This window comes from Aethalodelphis obliquidens, unplaced genomic scaffold, assembly GCF_003676395.1.
Source record: "Aethalodelphis obliquidens isolate GAN/ISIS:26980383/991018 unplaced genomic scaffold, ASM367639v1 scaffold64, whole genome shotgun sequence".
Lineage (NCBI taxonomy): Eukaryota > Metazoa > Chordata > Mammalia > Artiodactyla > Delphinidae > Aethalodelphis > Aethalodelphis obliquidens.
In genome coordinates, this window is record NW_020838008.1 from 6,652,172 (window position 1) to 6,671,953 (window position 19,782).

The 19,782-nt window shown below is 36.5% G+C and overlaps 1 protein-coding gene across 2 annotated transcripts in view; it reads left to right on the forward strand.

Moving 5' to 3' along the window:
* Nucleotides 1-17: 17 nt before the first annotated feature.
* Nucleotides 18-19,782, forward strand: part of CAAP1 (caspase activity and apoptosis inhibitor 1) — a 52,035-nt gene continuing 32,270 nt past the window's right edge. The window contains exons 1-4 of one of the 2 annotated variants that reach the window (XM_027088906.1): nucleotides 18-425; nucleotides 4,916-5,116; nucleotides 5,953-6,037; nucleotides 6,924-6,999. In XM_027088906.1, coding sequence (XP_026944707.1) covers nucleotides 120-425; nucleotides 4,916-5,116; nucleotides 5,953-6,037; nucleotides 6,924-6,999 — 668 coding nt within the window. In that variant the 5' untranslated portion in view covers nucleotides 18-119. Of the gene's footprint in view, nucleotides 523-4,915; nucleotides 5,117-5,952; nucleotides 6,038-6,923; nucleotides 7,000-19,782 lie in introns of both variants that reach the window. The other variant, XM_027088907.1, reaches the window with a different exon arrangement.

Here is a 19,782-nt window from a genome sequence, read left to right on the forward strand (position 1 = left end):
ATGCGGCCGGAAGTGACGTCAAAGCTGCGACGCCCCGTGCCCGCTTCTAGCTGCTGCGGCAGGGTTTCGGTCGATCCACAAGCGGCGGGCTTTCCCCGGATGGTTGCGGCAGAGGGATCATGACGGGGAAGAAGTCTTCCCGGGAGAAGCGGCGCAAACGAAGCGGTCAGGAGGCGGCGGCGGCGCTCGCGGCGCCGGACCCGGTTCCCGCCGTCGCTAGCGGCGGCAGTGGAAGCACCAGCGGTTGCGGGAGCGCCAGCGGCTGCGGGAGCGTCACCTGCTGCGGGAACACCAGCTTGAGTGGAAGTGTCACTGGCGGTGGGAGCTGCGGCAGCTGCTGGGGTGGGGGCAGCGTGGAGCGCAATGAGCGCCGTAAGCGGAGGAGCACTGACTCATCTGCCAGCGTCTCCGGCTCCTTGCAGCAGGTGCGTGTGTGCTCTTCTCGCCTCTTCTCGAAGCGGCTGCGTTTCCGGAAGAAGGTGGGCTAGGAGCGGAATGTGGCAGCGGGATGCGGAGCCGGAGGTATCTTACGTTAGCGCTGCGATCCTAAGGGGTCCCGTGTTTGAAGTTCACGTTCCTAAGTTCCCTTGAACCCCACACTCGCACGTCTTGAACTTAAAGTTTCCGATTTACCGATCGTCTGACTCATACTGCTTTTGGCTTCTTCCACTCCTGTGGTCTCCTCAGTCTCCTTGAAAAGTATGGGTCAGAAACTACCCTTCAGTGCCCTTGCGAGCTGCGCTTTATTTCTCTCTTCCTCCACGTTACAAGATGAGAAAATTGAGGCTCAAAGAGTTTAAGGAAGTCTACCCACAGTCACAGTTTGTTAATAACGCCTACATTCGAATGCAATATCTGATTATAAAAGCCATGTTCTTTATGCTCCATCGACCTAGCAAGATATTAACGTTTTTTAAAAAAAGTTTGCTTACATTATAAAACAAATGCATGAATACATACTTTAAATGTATACAACACAGAAATGAAGGGAAAATCATGGAAGTCTCTGTGCTTCCCCATTAATAGTTTGATATGCAGCCTCTTTATTAACTCTTGTCAGCCCTGATAATTCTTTTTTATATAATTTTTTTAATTTTTATTTTTTATTGGAGTATAGTTGATTTACAGTGTTGTGTTAGTTTCAGGTGTACAGCAAAGTGCTTCAGTTATACATGTACATATATCTATTCTTTTTCAGCCCTGATATTTCTTATTTTTTGTTCTTTTCAAAATTTTATTTACTTATTTTTCACTGCGTTGTGTCTTTGTTGCTGCGCACAGGCTTTCTCTAGTTGCTGTGAGTGGGGGCTGCTCTTCATTGCGGTGCGCGGACCTCTCATTGCAGTGGCTTCTCTTGTGGAGCACGGGCTCTAGGCGCACGGGCTTCAGTAGTTGTGGCACGCGGGCTCAATAGTTGTGGCTCACGGGCTCTAGAGCGCAGCCTCAGTAGTTGTGGCGCACGGGCTAAGTTGCTCTGCGGCCTGTGGGATGTGGGATGTGGGATCTTCCCGGACCAGGGCTTGAACTCATGTCCCCTGCATTGGCAGGCAGATTCTTAACCACTGCGCCACCAGAGAAGTCCTTTTCTTTCTTTTTAATCTAAGGCTTTTAGTATAGTGTTGAACACAAGCGTTCATAGTAGGCATTCTTTTCCCATTTTTTTTGTAGTGGAAACATTTCTAATTTTACACCAGTAAGTGTATTTGCCATAGGTTCTGAAAGATACCTTTGATCAAGTTAAGGACATTTTCTTTAATTCGTGGTTTTCTGAGGGTTGTAGAGTTCTATCAGATGTCTTTAGGGCATTCTGTTGATGTGATCAGTAGTTTTCATTCTTAATCTGATTATGTAATTTTATTGATAAGTTAACTTATATTGAATTGTCCTCAGCATTCTTGGGATAAATACTGTTTGATTTGTTGATTTGGTTGTTGTACTCGGCTGAAATTCAGTATTTTTACTTTTGTACCTATGTTCTTAAGTTAAATCAGCTTATTGTTTTTATTTTTGTAGTTAACCTGTCTTGTTTTGGTATCAGGGTTATGGTAGCCTTACGGATTGAATTGGGAAAGCTTTGCATTTTTTTTGGTGTGTTCCAGAGTAGTTTATATCTTTTTCTCAAAGATATGTCGGAACTTGACTGTTGGACCATACAGCTGTCGGGGTCTGGTGGATTTTTCTAGGGGTGTTTTTTTTTCTCTTAACTGCCATCTATTTTTCCCCAAATTCTTCAATAGTTATAGATCTATGCATTTTTCCACCCCTTTTAGATTCAGTTTTGGATATCACCATTCTTATCTTAAATAGTTTCCATGTCTTTAGTACTCTTTATTATTATGGGGAGACCAATAATAAGGATTCTATAAGCATTTGCATACAGAACTAAACTGTACTTCTCATGAGAAGTAACTGTAGTTGTAAAAAAAAAAAAAAAGAAGTCATTATATATTAGGCATGTAGAGAACATCGCAAAATTCCAATAGTGCCATAATATTTGTTGTATATTGCATTCCCTATTGTTGTTAACAGCTTTATAGAGATATAATTCACATACTGTACAATTCACTAATTTCAAGTATACAGTTCACTGGTTTTTGAGTATATTCACAGAGTGGTGCAACCATCACTGTAGTCAATTTTAAAATATTTTCATCATCCCCAGAAGAAACCCTATATGCAATTTTTAGCTGTCATCCCTACTAGCCCTACACTCATACTCCCATTCTATGCCTAGGCAATCACTAATCTACTTTCTATCTCTATAGATTTTTTTCTTTTGGCTGCATTGGGTCTTCGTTGCTGTGCGCGGGCTTTCTCTAGTTGTGGCGAGCGGGGCTATTCTTTGTTGCGATTTGTGGGCATCTCATTGTGGTGGCTTCTTGTTGTGGAGCACGGGCTCTTTGGCGTGCCGGCTTCAGTAGTTGTGGCGCGCGGTTCTAGAGCGCAGGATCAGTAGTTGTGGCACACGGGCTTAGTTGCTCTGCGGCATGCGGGATCTTCCCAGACCAGGGCTCGAACCTGTGTCCCCTGCATTGGCAGGCGGATTCTTAACCACTGAGCCACCAGGGAAGTCCCCTCTATAGACTTATAAATTTCCCTGTTCTGGGCATTTTATATGAATAGAATCATATGTGATCTTTTGTGTCTGGCTTCTCTCACCTAGCATATTTGTTTTTCAGAGTCTGCCCATGTTTTAACACATATCAGTACTTCATTTCTTTTTGTAGCTGAATAATATTTCATTGTGTGGCTAATACCACATTTAAGTTTTTAATTTGTCAATTGATATAGACATTTGGATTGTTTCCAACTTTTGGCTATTATGCATAATGCTGCTATGAGCATTTGTGTACAAGTTTCTGTGCGGACATTATGGTTACATTTCTTTTGAATATATATCCAGGAATGAAATTTCTGCATCATATGGCAACTTTATAAGGAACTACAAACCATTTTCCAAACCAGCTGCACTATTTTATATTCCTACTAGCACTGTATGGGAGTTCAGTTCCTTTACATCCTTGCTAACACCTGAATTGCTTTGTGAGCCATTAGAACAAGAGCTAACCTTTGTTTTTTAAGTGTAATTATCATAGTGTTCTTTAATATTAGCCTGTTTTTAAACTGCATTTTAAACAATTGCGTTAGAAAGTATAAAAAGGAAACCTACTTGAATAATATAGTTAGGGATTTTCCTGAGGAAATGACTTTTAAATTGATACCTGAGTTTGTTGATCTTGGGAGTATAGAGTGATGGGGAAGTGGGGAAGAAAGACTCTCCTAGACAGAAGAACAGTGTGTACAAAAGCCCTGCCTGTATGAAATGAAGGGAGAACACCTTATGTTTGAGTAGTTCAGACAAGGTCGTTGTGTTTGGAACACAATGAGCATGAAGGACCTAATAGGCTATATTACCCTAAGAACAGTGGGAAGTCATTGACAGCTTATATCAGTAAATAGGGAGGATGAGTATATGTGCATTTTATAAAATCCATTTTGGTGTCAGTATACAAAACAGATTGGCAAGACCTCAGATTAGATGTAGGGAGTCAAGTTAAGTGCTACTGAGGTAATCTAGGCAAAAAGAGGATGGTACCTTGGATCAGGATTATGGCAGTAGATTTGGAGAGACTGGATAGATTTGGGAGATAGGAGGCAAAATTGATAGAAATGTCTTAAATTACTTGCCTGCTTTGAATATCATTAGATATATAACAGTTTTTAAAATGATAGAGACTTCCCTGGTGGCCCAGTGGCTGAGAATCCATTTTCCAATGCAGGGGACACGGGTTCGATCCCTGGTTAGGGAACCAAGATCCCACACGCCTCGGGGCAACTAAGCCTGCATGCTGCAACTACTGAGCCCATGCGCCTCAACTAGAGAGCCTGAGCCCGTGTGCTGCAACTAAGACCCAGTGCCACCATAAATAAATAAATAAATATTTTTTAAAAAGAAATCTTTATTTTAAAAAATGACAATAGCTTCTGGTAAGCAACGATACTTTAGTATATAATATTTGTGGTTTATAACATTTTTGCTGCTATCCCATTTCTTTTTATGAATTAAGAAGAATGACAATGCATACATAAAATTCTTGGGTGAATTGTCTACTGGAGGAATATCGTATTCCACAAGTATAAAATTGTAGGAAATCATTCAGTATTGAGTATATTTTCATTTGTGTGTCCTAGGATATTATCTCTTCACTTTTTCTCAATTTATTGATAATTACAGAGTGGGGAGTAACTTCAAAGAATACTGAGCAATTAAATAATCTTTCCTATGGTTTTAAATAAATAATTTGTGCAAAAAAAGAATTTGGAAATGTTTAATGAAGATTTTATGAAATGAAAATGTATAACATTATAGACATATCTCTGTTGTTTAATGGTTCTTTATCTCTTTTAATTTTAGGAAGCCAAATATCTTTTGCCAACTCTGGAAAAAGAGTTATTCTTGGCAGAGCACAGTGACCTTGAAGAAGGTGGATTAGACCTGACTGTGGCATTAAAACCAGTTAGTTTCTATATATCAGACAAAAAAGAAATGCTTCAGCAGTGTTTCTGTATCATAGGAGAGAAGAAGTTACAGAAGATGCTTCCTGATGTGTTAAAGGTACTTCATTACATACATTATCAGGCTATCCACATATACAGAATATACAAACACTTTTTTTATAGCAGTCATTTTACTTAATGGAAATTATAATCGGACGTTTTCAACTAATATGAGCTACTTCGAAAAGATATAAAGAAGGGATTTTGTAGAACCATAAATGGCTTTGTATATTTAAAAATTTGCCAGGAAGAAATAGGGTACTTTACTATATTTAGATAAGGAATTTTTTGACCTTCTGGAAATTATTCTATTAAATACAGGCAGTTTAAGTAACTAAGTTAGAGGTATACTGATTCTTTCTGGTGCTTTAAGAAGTAGTGTACTGCTGTGTAACAGTATGCAATGATAGTTGGTAATAGCCTATATTTCATTAAATTCATAAATGTTTTCATATATTTATCTCTGAAAATTATTCAGGGAAATACATGGTATTCTAATTTTACAGATGTGGAAAAAAAGCCGTGGACAAGTTAAGCCCAACATCATATATATCTAAGATGTATGGAGCTAGGACTTGAATATTTAAGCCTTTAGAGGTATTACCTAACATAAGTAGGCTGCTATTAAGAATATCTGGGCACCTACTTATTCTTCAGTTCTTTCATAATAAACATGACTTTATATATCCAAATCAAAACTCTATAAATTATAATATTTACATGTTAACTGGCAGGTCTTCACATTTCATCCCAGAAAAAAATTTATGTGGCTTTTAATTTGTTTTACTGTAGGATTTTGCTTAGCAGACTTTTTTTTTTAAATGGTTGCTGTTTTCTAGTTTATATTGGTGCTTTGTTATATAAATGCATTTTTTAAAATGTCATTTTCTTTAGAACTGTTCCATAGAAGAAATTAAAAAACTGTGCCAGGAACAGTTAGAGCTCCTGTCTGAAAAAAAAATCTTGAAGATTCTTGAGGGTAAGAATGCGTATTTCTACCTTCTGGTAACTTAGTGGTTAATACTATACTTAGCATAAATCCTGAGGTATTCTTTTTTTTTTTTAACTGCTACTTTAATTTTATTATTGGGTAATCACTGAGTATTTTTACTTCTGTTTGTACAGAAATGTAGTTTACATATCAGAATAGCATCTCAGGAATGGACTTTTTGATGTATGTATGGTTTCTCCAAATCAGTTGTGTAGGTAAGAGCATTAAGTTTGTGCACAGTAAAAAAAAGAAATAAAAAATGTTTATCCAAAATACTAGAAAAAATTACTTATTGAGAAGGCAAAGCCTTCTCTTAAAATATTTAAAAATTTTCTGCTTTATATTCTTACTGCTTTTAATTATCTGTTGAATACCATTTCTGCTCTGATAAGACCCAAATGCAGAGTTAGAAGAATTGCCAACATTTATCTGTCTGCCTGAACTAAGACTCTTCTTTGTATATATTACCTGTAGAATTTTGGATTTTAAAGCTTTTCTTTTTGGACTCTACAAGGATATTAGCATTAGCATTACAAGAGAAGGAACAAAAAAATGGAGAATTTCAATTTCCAGAGATAACATCTTTTTAAAATGTAAAATGGTGATAGATGTATACATGCGTGTATAGTTTGTAAGTATTATATGTACACACCTTCTTGCTTATATATATTTTGTACATTTATAAAATAGATCAAGGGAAGGCAATGACAAATACCTAATAAGGCATTTTAAATATAAGCAATTAAAAATGTCATCTTTCAGCAACACTGAAGTTATTTAATCGTCACTTTATACATGACACTTTCTGTATAATGATTAAATCACTCTGACATTTTATGAGCATGCTTTCAATTTTTTTTATGTCATTCATAAGGTGACAGTGGTATGGACTCTGATGTGGAAGAAGAGGCAGATGATGGCTCTAAGATGGGATCTGATTTAGTTAGTCAGTAAGTTAAAAACTTTCATTTTTATTTCAGAATTTCTTTGTTATCCCTTTGGTGATTTCTTACCTCAAGAATGTGATTGTTTTTCTGTGTTATGTTTATATAAAGTGATTCAACAATGTTGGATTGATCTTTTTACTTGTAATGATTAGTCCTTTTGGTATATATGAGAATGAAGTTAATTGCGTTCAGGATTAAGATGATTTTCTTAAACTACTGCTCAGATATAGGACTGCAACAATGCCAACCTCAAGCAGAATCACATTTCTCATTCGGAATTTGAATATATGTATCACTAGTGATCCCACTATTTATTAAATATTATACTTACTCTACCAAACATTATGTTAGTAGTTTAGAAGACTTTATCTCGCTGAATATCTTCTACATACCTATTAATGTTTGGTGATAATAGCTTCTTTTCATAGCTGAGATAGTAAGGTGGTTCACTTTATATAGGTACATATAATTTGATTATTGTGATGATGAAAAATACCTGATGTTTTGGGATGCTGACTAATCAAGAAGCAACATGCTAATTTCTTTTTCTAGATTATTCTGCTCTGCCATGGGCTCATCAAACTTTCACCCACTGATTTTATCATCTATTGATGATTTTTGACTAAAACAGTTTTTTTTTGGTAGTTGCTAAAGACTGACTTGTATCTCTGTTTGCAGACTTTGGCTATAGGCAGGAGCACAAATAAAAACAGGTAACCAGAGGCAGTAGCATAAATAAGTAGCACAGATTTAACCTGAAACCTTGAGTATATTTTCATTTCTAATACAATGCTATTGGGTAAGTATCACTGAAAAAAGATAATTTAATTTCATGTTATAACTGTAGAGGGCATCAAATAATCTACTTATACTGAAGCATTGAAGAAATCGTTGTATCTTGGTTGCCTCATAATCAGTAGATTTTTGGTCATCACATACATCTTGCCTAGGAGTGTCACAGGATGATTTATACTTACCCACAGAGTAGAAAATGTACACATTTCTAAGAAGTCTTGCTATTGATTTTCCTTCAAAATACTTAGCTTTAAATTGTTTATTTAGTATGCTAATCTAGTTCAGATAGTTTAACCATTTACAAGGCTTGTCACTTTTTAGTACTTATTTTAGTTTCTTTTTTTAATTTTTATTTATTTATTTATTCATTTATTTTTGGCTGCGTTGGGTCTTTGTTGCTGTGCACAAGCTTTCTCTAGATGCAGTGAGCAGGGGCTACTCTTTGTTGCGGTGCGTGGGCTTCTCTTTGCAGTGGCTTCTGTTGTGGAGCAGGGGCTCTAGGCGCACGGGCTTCAGTAGATGTGGCACGTGGGCTCAGTAGTTGTGGCTCACGGGCTCTAGAGTGCAGGCTCAGTAGTTGTGGCGCATGACGGGCTTAGTTGCTCTGCAGCATGTGGGATCTTCCTGGATCAGGGATCAAACCCGTGTCCCGTGCATTGGCAGGCAGGGAAGTCCTTAGTTTCTTAAATTATCTAAATTAACCATCTTGCTTCTTGATGTTTCTTACAGAGCATCAACTTCTGTTTGATTACATTTGTTTGCCTTTATTTAAGGCAAATGTTTTGCCTCTTTGTTTGCCTCTGCTTATTTTTCCCAGTTTTTGAGGTGTCAAGTTTAAGTCCGTTATTGTTCACACCTGAACATTAATGCTACCTTTTCTACTGTTAGAAGCCATTTGATGGATAGCCAATCAGATTAGAAACTTAATTCTCTTAAAAAAAATTACAACAAAATACAGTAGTATTTGACTTCTGAACTTTTCTAATGAAAAAAATGGTGATTAGATTCAAAGTGACTATTGCAAAGAACCCACTTTTACAGTGTTACTGTAAGACAGATCATGTTAGCTTTTAAACGCTGCAATGAGCGTTTATTACCCAAAACTGTCATAGTAGCCACTTGTGGATCTGATAAGTGCCAGATCATTGGGATTCTTTTGAGTTATTTGAGAATATAGGCTTTTTAAAAAAAAAAGCTACAAGATGCCAAATAAATAATAATACTAAGCTAGAAGATGCCAAATAAGCTAAAGATGCCAGATAAATAATAATATTAAAGCTAACACTTACTGAGCCAGTAAGTGTTGTATGCCAGACACTGTTCTAATCATTTTATATGACTTCATTCACTCATTGGGTTTGTACAACAACCTTGTGAGGTAGGTGGTATTAGCATCATCATTTTACAAATGGAAAGATAAGGCCCAGAAAGATTTGTGTGCCTGAGGTCACACAAATGAACGTGGAAGTAGGAGGAATGTTAGTTCTGAAGAGATTATATAAGCATTCATGTTAATGGACCTGGCTTTAAGACACTTAACCTTCCCTAAAATCACTTTATACATTTGTAAAATGTGGGTAATCCTTGCTTCAATAGGATTGTTGGGTTTAAATGAGCTAATGTGACTTGTTTGTTATTATTTGTTTACTATTTTATTATTAATAATCTTAGTTATGAATGGGGAGATACACTGCAGTGTGAAACAATGAAGGTGGGACAGGGAGTTAATGTGAGAAGATGCTGGCTTTAGTGCATGTTCCTGACATTTGCTATGTGCTTTGTGCTTAAAGGGACAATTCAGTCCTGTTAATCTCTATAGAAGAGAACTGAACCTGGTGGGCAGACTTATAAAAACCTCGTTCCAGTGCTTCAACAGAGGGCTGAGTTAGTTAACATGTTTGGTCCTTGGTGCTGAAAATTTCCATGTTTTTTATTACCTGCTGGTTTTTTACTCTCTAATAAATAACAGTAGTCTGAGCTGTCCAGATGCTGAGGGAACAGTTACGAGTAGGCAAAGACCAATGAAAGGAATTCAATAATTTGAGAGAGGAAAATGAAGCTGAATAAGTTGAATAGGTAGCTTCTGTGGAACACAGAATTAATAGACTATAGGAAAGAAAACTTTAACAAAATAATGAAAACTCTCAAAGAAGTACAATTAGAGCACAAGTGTAGTTTTTTTTTAATAAATTTATTTATTTATCTTTCTATCTTTGGCTGCGTTGGGTCTTTGTTGCTGCACACAGGCTCTCTCTAGTTGCAGCGAGTGGGGGCTGGTGGCTTCTCTTGTTGCAGAGCATGGGCTCCAGGTGTGCGGGCTTCATTAGTTGTGGCACGTGGGCTCAGTAGTTGTGGCTTGGGCTCTAGAGCACAGGCTCATTAGTTGTGTCACGTGGGCTCAGTAGTTGTGGCTAGTGGGCTCTAGAGCACAGGCTCAATAGTTGTGGCATGCAGGCTTAGTTGTTCCGCGGCATGTGGAATCTTCCCGGACCAGGACTCGAACCTGTGTCCCCTGCATTGTCAGGTGGACTCTTAACCACTGTTCCACCGGGGAAGTCCCCACAAATGTAGTTTTAGGAACTAAAAATAAATTCTGAATTCCTAAACTTAGTAGACAAACTGATAAAGAGGTTAGCTATGACTGGGGGCTACATCATTTTCCTAAGAAATCAAGTTGAATAAATAAACACAGAATAATAAAAACCACACACAAAAAGTATAAATCCTTATGTTTAACTCATGGCTACCTGGAGGACAATTTTAGACCTATCCTGAACATACTAGAAATTATAGAAAGAGAAACAAATAGCTAGAAAAGTATTGAAGAAATGATAGAATTAAAATTTTTGATTTAAAGACTTAATACTGTAAGGGCAAGGATAACGAGAAAACACCTGGTTATGGGCTGAATTATGTCCCTTCAAAATTCATATGTGGAAATCCCTAACCCCTACCACCTCTGAATGTAATCTCATTTGGAGATAAGGTCTTTAAAGAGGTAAATGGGACTTCCCTGGTGGTTCAGTGGTAAAGAATCCACCTTACAATGCAGGGGATGTGGGTTTAATCCCTGGTCAGGGAACTAGGATTCCACATGCCGTGGGGCAGCTGAGCCCATGCACCACAACTACTGAGCTCGCACGCCTCAACTAGAGCCCACGTGCCTCAGACTACAGAGCCCATGTGCCCTGGAGCCTGTGCACCACAGCTAGAGAAGAGAAAACCTACACACAACTAGAGAGAAGCCCACGCACTGCAAGGAAGAGCCCGAGTGCTGCAACTAAGACCTGATGCAGCCAAAAATAAAAATAAAATAAATAAACAAATAAATAATACATATTTAATATATTAATAAAAATAAATTTATTATATATTTATATATTAAATAAATAATCATAAACAAATAAATAAATCTTTTTTTAAAAAAAGAGGTGATTAAGTTAATCCAATCTGATTGGTGTCCTTATAAGAAAAGAAAATTTGAGTACACTGAAAGACTCCAGGGCTGGGCACATACAGAGAAGAGCCATGTGAGGACACAGCCAGAAGGCAGCCATCTGCAAGCCTCAGAAGAAACCAAACCTGCAGACACCTTGATCTTTGACTTCTACCTTGTGGAACTGTGAGAAACACATTTTTGTCATTTAAGCCAGCCAGCCTTTGGTATTTTGTTATGGCAGCTTTAACAAACAAATACAAACTTACATGTACGTGTGTGTGTATATATTTCCCAGTGAAATTTTTTTCCCCAAACTTTTTATTTTGGAAAACTTCAAACTTATATAAAAGTTGAAAGAATGATGTAATGAACATCCGTATACCCTCTACCTAGATTCAGCAACATTAACATCTTGCCATTTTTGCTTTTGCTCTCTCCTTATATTTATCCTTTTTCTCCAAGAGCCATTTGTATTAGGCTGCTAGAGCTACCATAGCAGAATACCACAGACTGCCTGGCTTAAACAACAGAAAATTATTTTCTCACAGTTCTGGAGGCTGAAAGTCCAGATCAGGGTACAGGCAGGGTTGTTTTCTCTGAGGCCTCTCTCCTTGGCTTGCAGATGGCTACCCTCTTGCTGCCTTTTCACTTGGTTGTCTTTCTCTGTGTGTGTCCCCCTGGTGTCTCTCCCTGTGTCTTAATCTCCCCTTATAAGGACACTAGTCAGATTGGATTAGCACCTACCATAATGGCCTTATTTTAAGTTAATTAGCTTTATAAAGGCCCTATCTCCAAAACAGTCAACATTCTTAGGCACTGGGGTTAGGGTTTCACATATGAATTCTTTGTGGGGAAACAGTTCGGCTCATAACCTATTAAAAAATAAGCTACAGATGTCATAACATTTCATGCTTAAACAATTCAGTGTGCACTTCCTAAAAACAAGGAGAGTTTTACAGCCACAATGCCATCATCACTTTTCAGAAATAAACAGTAATTCAAATAATATCATCTAATGTATTGCCCATATAAAATTCCCCCAATTACTAAAAAAATTTATAGTTTACTTATTTATTTTAATTAATTAATTGATCGATTCTGATCCAGGATCCAGTTGGAATTCATGTGTTCTGTTTGATTGTTAGTATTTCAAAGCTAAATTTAAAGAGAAGATTTAGATATGAGAGAGAAAAGCTTAATGACTAGCCCAGGACCTTACGTCACATCTTAAAGGAATTTTAAAAATAACAAAATAAACCAAAAGAAAGTTGGAAAAATGAAACAACAAAGGTAAACATTAAAACTAAGAAACAGAAAACAAAAGGATAATTTAAATTTATTAACTTGATTTTTGTAAAGACAGGAAAATAAGATAAACTCTTCTTCGGTCTGATTAAGGAAATAGGTAGAGAGCAATTAAAATTGAGATTAGTGAGAAAGGAGGAGACAGAATCATAGGCATGTATGAGTTTAAAAGAATAACGAGAATCCACATGCAGCATTGTATAAACAAACTTGAAGCGAGCAAATGTATGGTATTCTATCAAAATACAAATTAACCAAATTAACTTCTCCCAAAAGTGGAAAACTTGAAGAGATTAACAAAGAAGAAATTAGAAAGGTGAATAGAGATCTGTTGAAAAAGACAAGGTGAATTCACAACTGAATTATTATTTGCATGATGTAATGTGTTTAATGTGTTTACAGCTAATAAAACATTCAGTAATGCATGCCATCTGTTACTATTTTCAAACAGATTACACCTGTGTTATTTAAATTAGTCCAAGCCCTAGAAAAAGATGAAAAGATCTTCAGTTTACTTTATGATTTCTGCATAGCTTTAATATCCCAGATTTCATAAATAGTGCCAAAAAAGTGTTCAGGGGATTATAGGCCTTCTCACTTGTGAATATAGATGTAAAAATTGTAAGTACAACATTAGCATATCGAATCGAGCAGTGTATCAGTGGGTAAGTATGCTACTGACCAAGTAGGATTTACTCTAGGAATTTACAGGAGACTTCATTAGAAAGTCTATTAGCATAAGTCATTTCATCAAATTAAAAGAGAAAAATTACATGGTCAGATAAGTAGATGCTAAAAAGGCCTTTGCTAATATTCATCAGTCATTTCTAATATAAGCTGTAGGTAAAAAAGATATAGTAGAAAACTATTCAGATATGTAATGACCATTTGACCAAGCTTAACTACCCACTTGGTGAATTAAAATGACGAATCAGACAGGATCATTCATTTTCAATGTTTCTTGGAGGTTCTAGCAAACGCATTTAGACCAAAAAAACAAAATACAACCCCGCCCCCCACCCCCACCCACACACACGCATGCAACATTGGTGGTAGGGAGTAATTAACTGGTCAAAGGCAGCTAAAAGAGATGGGATGATGGAAGCAGAGATTGGAGTGATGTACTTTGAAGATGGAAAAAGGAGCCACAAGCTAAGGAATGCAGGTGATCTTTCAGAAGCTGGAAAAGACAAGGAAATGGATTCTGCAGAAGAAATGTAGCACTACCTACACCTTGAATCCAGTGTCGTAAGACTAATTTGGGATTTCTGACCTCCAGAACTGTAAGATAATAAATTCACATTGTTTTAAGCCACTAAATTTGTGGTGATTTTTGTTACAGTGGCAATAGAAAACTATGCAAGGTACTTGATTAAAACCTAGACATAAGCCAGAGTTTTAGATTGTTGCCTGTAACCATAGAGATGTTTTGCTCAATTTAAATATTAAAAAATTTTTTAAATAGTTCCAACATTTAAAAATCAAGTGATAACACACCAAAGTTTGGATTTCTGACTTGCTTGAAAATCAGATCAAGCAACCTTTCCTGAGAGGGCAAAAAAAATTTGGAGCTGAGTGTAGGTACTCTCTTTTTGAGTGGCATATATATGTTTCACTTTGCCACATAGTACTTCATTTGCCTATATGCTTAATGTACAGAATGTCTAGAAAGTGAAACTCTGATTCAAGGGAAAATACATAAAGGCCAGAGGTTTGCCTTGGAACCAGTTCTGTCAGTTTGTCAGTGTCTTATCAACTGAGACATACACCTTTACCTTTTTATCCCAATTTTTTTTGTTTGTTTGTTTTGCGTTACGCGGACCTCTCACTGCTGTGGCCTCTCCCATTGCGGAGCAACAGGCTCCGGACGCGCAGGCTCAGCGGCCATGGCTCACGGGCCCAGCCGCTCCGCGGCATGTGGGATCTTCCCAGACCGGGGCACGAACCCGCGTCCCCTGCATTGGCAGGCGGACTCTCAACCACTGTGCCACCAGGGAAGCCCTATCCCAATTTTGATGAACAAAAAGAATTTTAAATAGGTCTAGATAAAGCCGTCTGTGGTATTAAAGACACGTGAAAATTTTGATATTTTCTTTTAACGGCAACCTGTGTGCTTTTATTGTGGTGTTTATGGGAAAGGACATAACATTAATAGCTTCTTAGAATTATCTAAGAAGCTGTAAAGTGACAACTTTCAGTATGAGGTATATGTATGCGTATGTGTATGTACATGGTATTTAATATGCCCTATGTAAATTAATTTTCTCATAAACCATTAAAAGTTTGAAAATACAGAAGTACACACAAATGTTTATGCACAAGGGAAAAAAATCTTTATATTTTCAGTTTTATATGATCTCCTCACATTGTTAGCTTTATATTTTTAAGTTATATTTATCTTCTAAGGTCAGCTTTCAAATACATGTTTTTTCCCCCAAGCTCTCTTGATCTCTACTGCTTTTTAAATTTTTGATTGCTTACTCTTACTTTACAATAGTTCTTTTTTACAACCCAAAGGAAAAAGAAAGTAGTAGTTGTAAGAAATTTTTGGCAGTGTACTACTTTGAAACTTGAAATTAGTGTTAACTTATAACAATTTTAATCGGAATGAGATGCAGGAACTGTGAAGATAGAACATTCATAGTTTCTAAATACCTTCATTTTTAAAAAGGTGAGGGATGGGTTTGTCTGTCACTTTAGTTCACCTTAGTTAAGTAAATGAGCAACTTTGTATTGTACTGAGATAGTCTAAAAATTTTAGCATTTACAATTTTGCAGTGTTTTAAAACTTAGATATTGTGACAAGATTTGCACGTTACAGATTACAAGTTGCTTAACAAGAACAACAATTTTAAGTAAATAAGGTAATATGCCTGGAATCAGAGCGCTGTCTTCATTTGGAAAAGAAGCTTTATTATAGCTAAAGTAACACTAAAAATGAGAACAGGTATTAGCTTGGCCTATAATGTGAGATGATTACACCCTAAAGAATATGTTTGTAGTGAAATTTAAATCTTGAATAGTGCAATAAAATAATCAGGATCGAGGTTTTATATAAAAAGAATAAAAATACAAACACTTTAGAGAAATCTTAACAATGTTTTAGAATTGATTTAATAAATACCTTTATGAATTTTAAATTAATATGCTTTTAGTGAATGATATTAAGGGAGATGTCAGTGGAAATGAAGTTGTATTTCTCTATGGATAATAAGCAGTGATGAGATAATATCCCAGTTCTAGAAGGCAAAGAAATTTAAAAATCGAGATTCTCAAACTAAGGTATACTGCAAAGTAGGTTCTGTAGGAGTGTTCTGGAACTATTGATCCTAGTCACTGCTTCTTAGCAGAGGATGGGCATGTTCTAAATTAGTTATTATCAAATTCTAGTTTTGGGTGATTAACTTTCTGAAAAAGCAAGATACTCCTGAACAGGCCTTAGAGCTTTTAGGTAATAGATATAATTTGGACAACAACCCTTATAGTGATATGTGGTAGAACTCTGATGCCATTTGTTAGTTGAATAAAAAGCGTTAGTTTTGTTTTTAGTAAGGGAGAAGCATTCATGTCCTTTTTGATAAGTTATAGCTGTCTTGTGGGTTCAGCTCAGCTGGCATTAGAGTATTGAGTTGAATTTGTTCCAATTCAGGCAACGCACTCCTTGGATTATGTACGTATAAGTAACTTTCAAAGGGGCAATAGTACTAAGCCAAATGTGAACTCTCAGTAAGTGTCAATAAAACTAAACTTGTTGGGAATAAAAGAGTCCTTCATAAACTGCTATTATTAAGCTTCAAAGGAATAAAGCATTTGAATAAAATTTACAGTGCTCCGGAGCATTGAATTAATGGACAGCATAAATCTACAGTACATAATTAAGTAAGCATTTTTATCAATAGATACAAAAATAGGCCTCAGGTAGACCCTAGACCCGGGCTTATTAGTAATAATACCTTCACAAATTGACCTGTGATTGATCTAACTCACATAACCCACTCTGGAATGTATGAGGTTGTTTTGTAACAGTTATTTGTTTGTTTTAACTCTATTATGAAAAATTTCAGTGTACGATGAACGCTTGAATACCTATCACCCACCATGTTTCCTCCCATATTATTTTAAACCCCCTGCTTCCAACTTGATAACTTTGAAGCAGATGTTGACCCAGTTCTTTTTAAATATTTAGCAGATAGGCACCTCTCTAGAATCTTTAGAGCATTCCTTGAAATGGGAGGGCCTGAGCTTCTCAGAGGTCTTAGATAGGCTCTTCATTTGAATTGCAACTGTGTTTTCCATTGGGGAATTTTGAGGGTCTTGGGAAGGATTTTCTGGTTTTGTAACTGTCTACACACAAAAAAAATCTTTGTGTTACAGAAAGCTGATTTTTAAACTGTATCTGTTGTTGTTTTCCCATCAGTCGCTTTAATGCCTCAGCTTGCTGCTCAAGCACTAGATTAGTTGTAAGCAGGTAGTTTTCCTTTTTTCTGCTCTTCCCTTATGACTTTTTTAAAAAATGTAAGATTTTAATCACTTATCTGATTCTTTGTATTAACTGTCTTTTCCATTTCACTTGAAAAATAAATTCACTGATGTTAAGTGCACTAAACTGGTTGTTAATGATTATTCTTTAATACGCTGGTGCACTTCTCCCACCATTTGAAGTTTTTGCTTACCAAGAGTCACTTGTATTTGTTTCCAGTGCAGTTACTGTAGTTTTACAATATAGTTATATGAAAAAACAGGTGAAATATCAGTATAAAAAGATTATTTGATCACGCTGAATGCTTTGGAAAAACTCAAACTGCAGTTGTTTTTAGCTGTGGGATAACAACAGTAAAAGTTTGGGCAGCACTGTATAAATAAAGAGGGTTATTTTTTTCTGCACTCAGATTTTTGTGCTTTAAATAAGCCAAAAGTAGAGATGTAGTCAATGGCTTATATGAGTAGGATGAGACTGAACTCTTTTCCATGGATTCATATCAAAGATAAGACTTCATATCCAAAGGCTGATGAATGAAGATACATTTCTGTTTTATGTTAACCTAAAAAGCTTAAATTATATATGTAACTTTTTCTCTTTTTTAACATCTTTATTGGAGTATAATTGCTTTACAATGGTGTGTTACTTTCTGCTTTATAACAAACTGAATCAGTTATACATGTATCCCCATATCTCTTCTCTTTTGCAGCTCCCTCCCTCCCACCCTCCCTATCCCACCCTTCTAGGTGGTCACAAAGCACCGAGCTTTTCTCCCTGTGCTATGCGGCTGCTTCCCACTAGCTATCTATTGTACATTTGGCAGTGTATATATGTCCATGCCACTCTCTCACTCTGTCACAGCTTACCGTTCCCCCTCCCCATATCCTCAAGTCCATTCTGTAATAGGTCTCTGTCTTTATTCCCGTCTTGCCCCTAGGTTCTTCATGACCATTTTTTTTCCCCTAAGATTCCATATATACATGTTAGAATATGGTATTTGTTTTTCTCTTTCTGACTTACTTCACTCTGTATGACAGACTCTAGATCCATCCACCTCATTACAAATAACTCAATTTCGTTTCTTTTTATGGCTGAGTAATATTCCAGTGTATATATGTGCCACATCTTCTTTATCCATTCATCTGTTGATGACACTTAGGTTGCTTCCATGTCCTGGCTAATGTAAATAGAGCTGCAATGAACATTTTGGTACATGACTCTCTTTGAATTATTGTTTTCTCAGGGTATATGCCCAGTAGTGGGATTGCTGGGTCATATAGAAGTTCTCTTTTTAGTTTTTTAAGGAACCTCCATACTGTTCTCCATAGTGGCTGTATCAATTTACATTCCCACCAACAGTGCAAGAGGGTTCTCTTTTCTCCACACCCTCTCCAGCACTTATTGTTTCTAGATTTTTTGACGATGGCCATCCTGACTGGTGTGAGATGATATCTCATTGTAGTTTTGATTTGCATTTCTCTAATGAATAATGATGTTGAGCATTCTTTCATGTGTTTGTTGGCAATCTGTATATCTTCTTTGGAGACATGTGTATTTAGGTCTTCTGCCCATTTTTGGATTGGGTTGTTTGCTTTTCTGATATTGAGCTGCAAGAGCTGCTTGTAAATTTTGGAGATTAATCCTTTGTTAGTTGCTTCATTTGCAAATATTTTCTCCCATTCTGAGGGTTCTCTTTTTGTCTTGTTTATGGTTTCCTTTGCTGTGCAAAAGCTTTGAAGTTTCATTACGTGCCATTTGTTTATTTTTGTTTTTATTTCCATTTCTCTAGGAGGTGGGTCAAAAAGGATCTTGCTGTGATTTATGTCATAGAGTGTTCTGCCTATGTTTTTCTCTAGGACTTTGATAGTGTCTGGCCTTACATTTAGGTCTTTAATCCATTTTGAGTTTATTTTTGTGTATGGTGTTAGGGAGTGTTCTAATTTCATACTTATACATGTACCTGTCCAGTTTTCCCAGCAGCACTTACTGAAGAGGCTTTCTTTTCTCCACTGTATATTCTTGCCTCCTTTATCAAACATAAGGTGACCATATGTGCGTGGGTTTATCTCTGGGCTTTCTATCCTATTTCTGTTTTTGTGCCAGTACCATACTATCTTGATTACTGTAGCTTTGTAGTATAGTGTGAGTCAGGGAGCCTGATTCCTCCAGCTCCATTTTTCTTTCTCAAGGTTGCTTTGGCTATTCGGGGTCTTTTGTGTTTCCATACAAATTGTGAAATTTTTTATTCTAGTTCTGTGAAAAACGCCAGTAGTTGGATAGGGATTGCATTGAATCTGTAGATTGCTTTGGGTAGTAGAGTCATTTTCACAATGTTGATTCTTCCGATCCAAGAACATGGTATATCTCTCCATCTATTTGTATCATCTTTAATTTCTTTCATCAGTGTCTTATAATTTTCTGCATACACGTCTTTTGTCTCCTTAGGAAGGTTTATTCCTAGCTATTTTATTCTTTTTGTTGCAATGGTAAATGGGAATGTTTTCTTAATTTCACTTTCAGATTTTTCATCATTAGTGTATAGGAATGCTAGAGATTTCTTAGCATTTATTTTGTATCCTGCAACTTTACCAAATTCATTGAATAGCTCTAGTAGTTTTCTGGAAGCATCTTTAGGATTCTCTATATATAGTATCACGTCATCCGCAAACAGTGACAGTTTTACTTCTTCTTTTCCGATTTGGATTCCTTTTATTTATTTTTCTTCTCTGACTGCTGTGGCTAAAACGTCCAAAACTATGTTGAATAA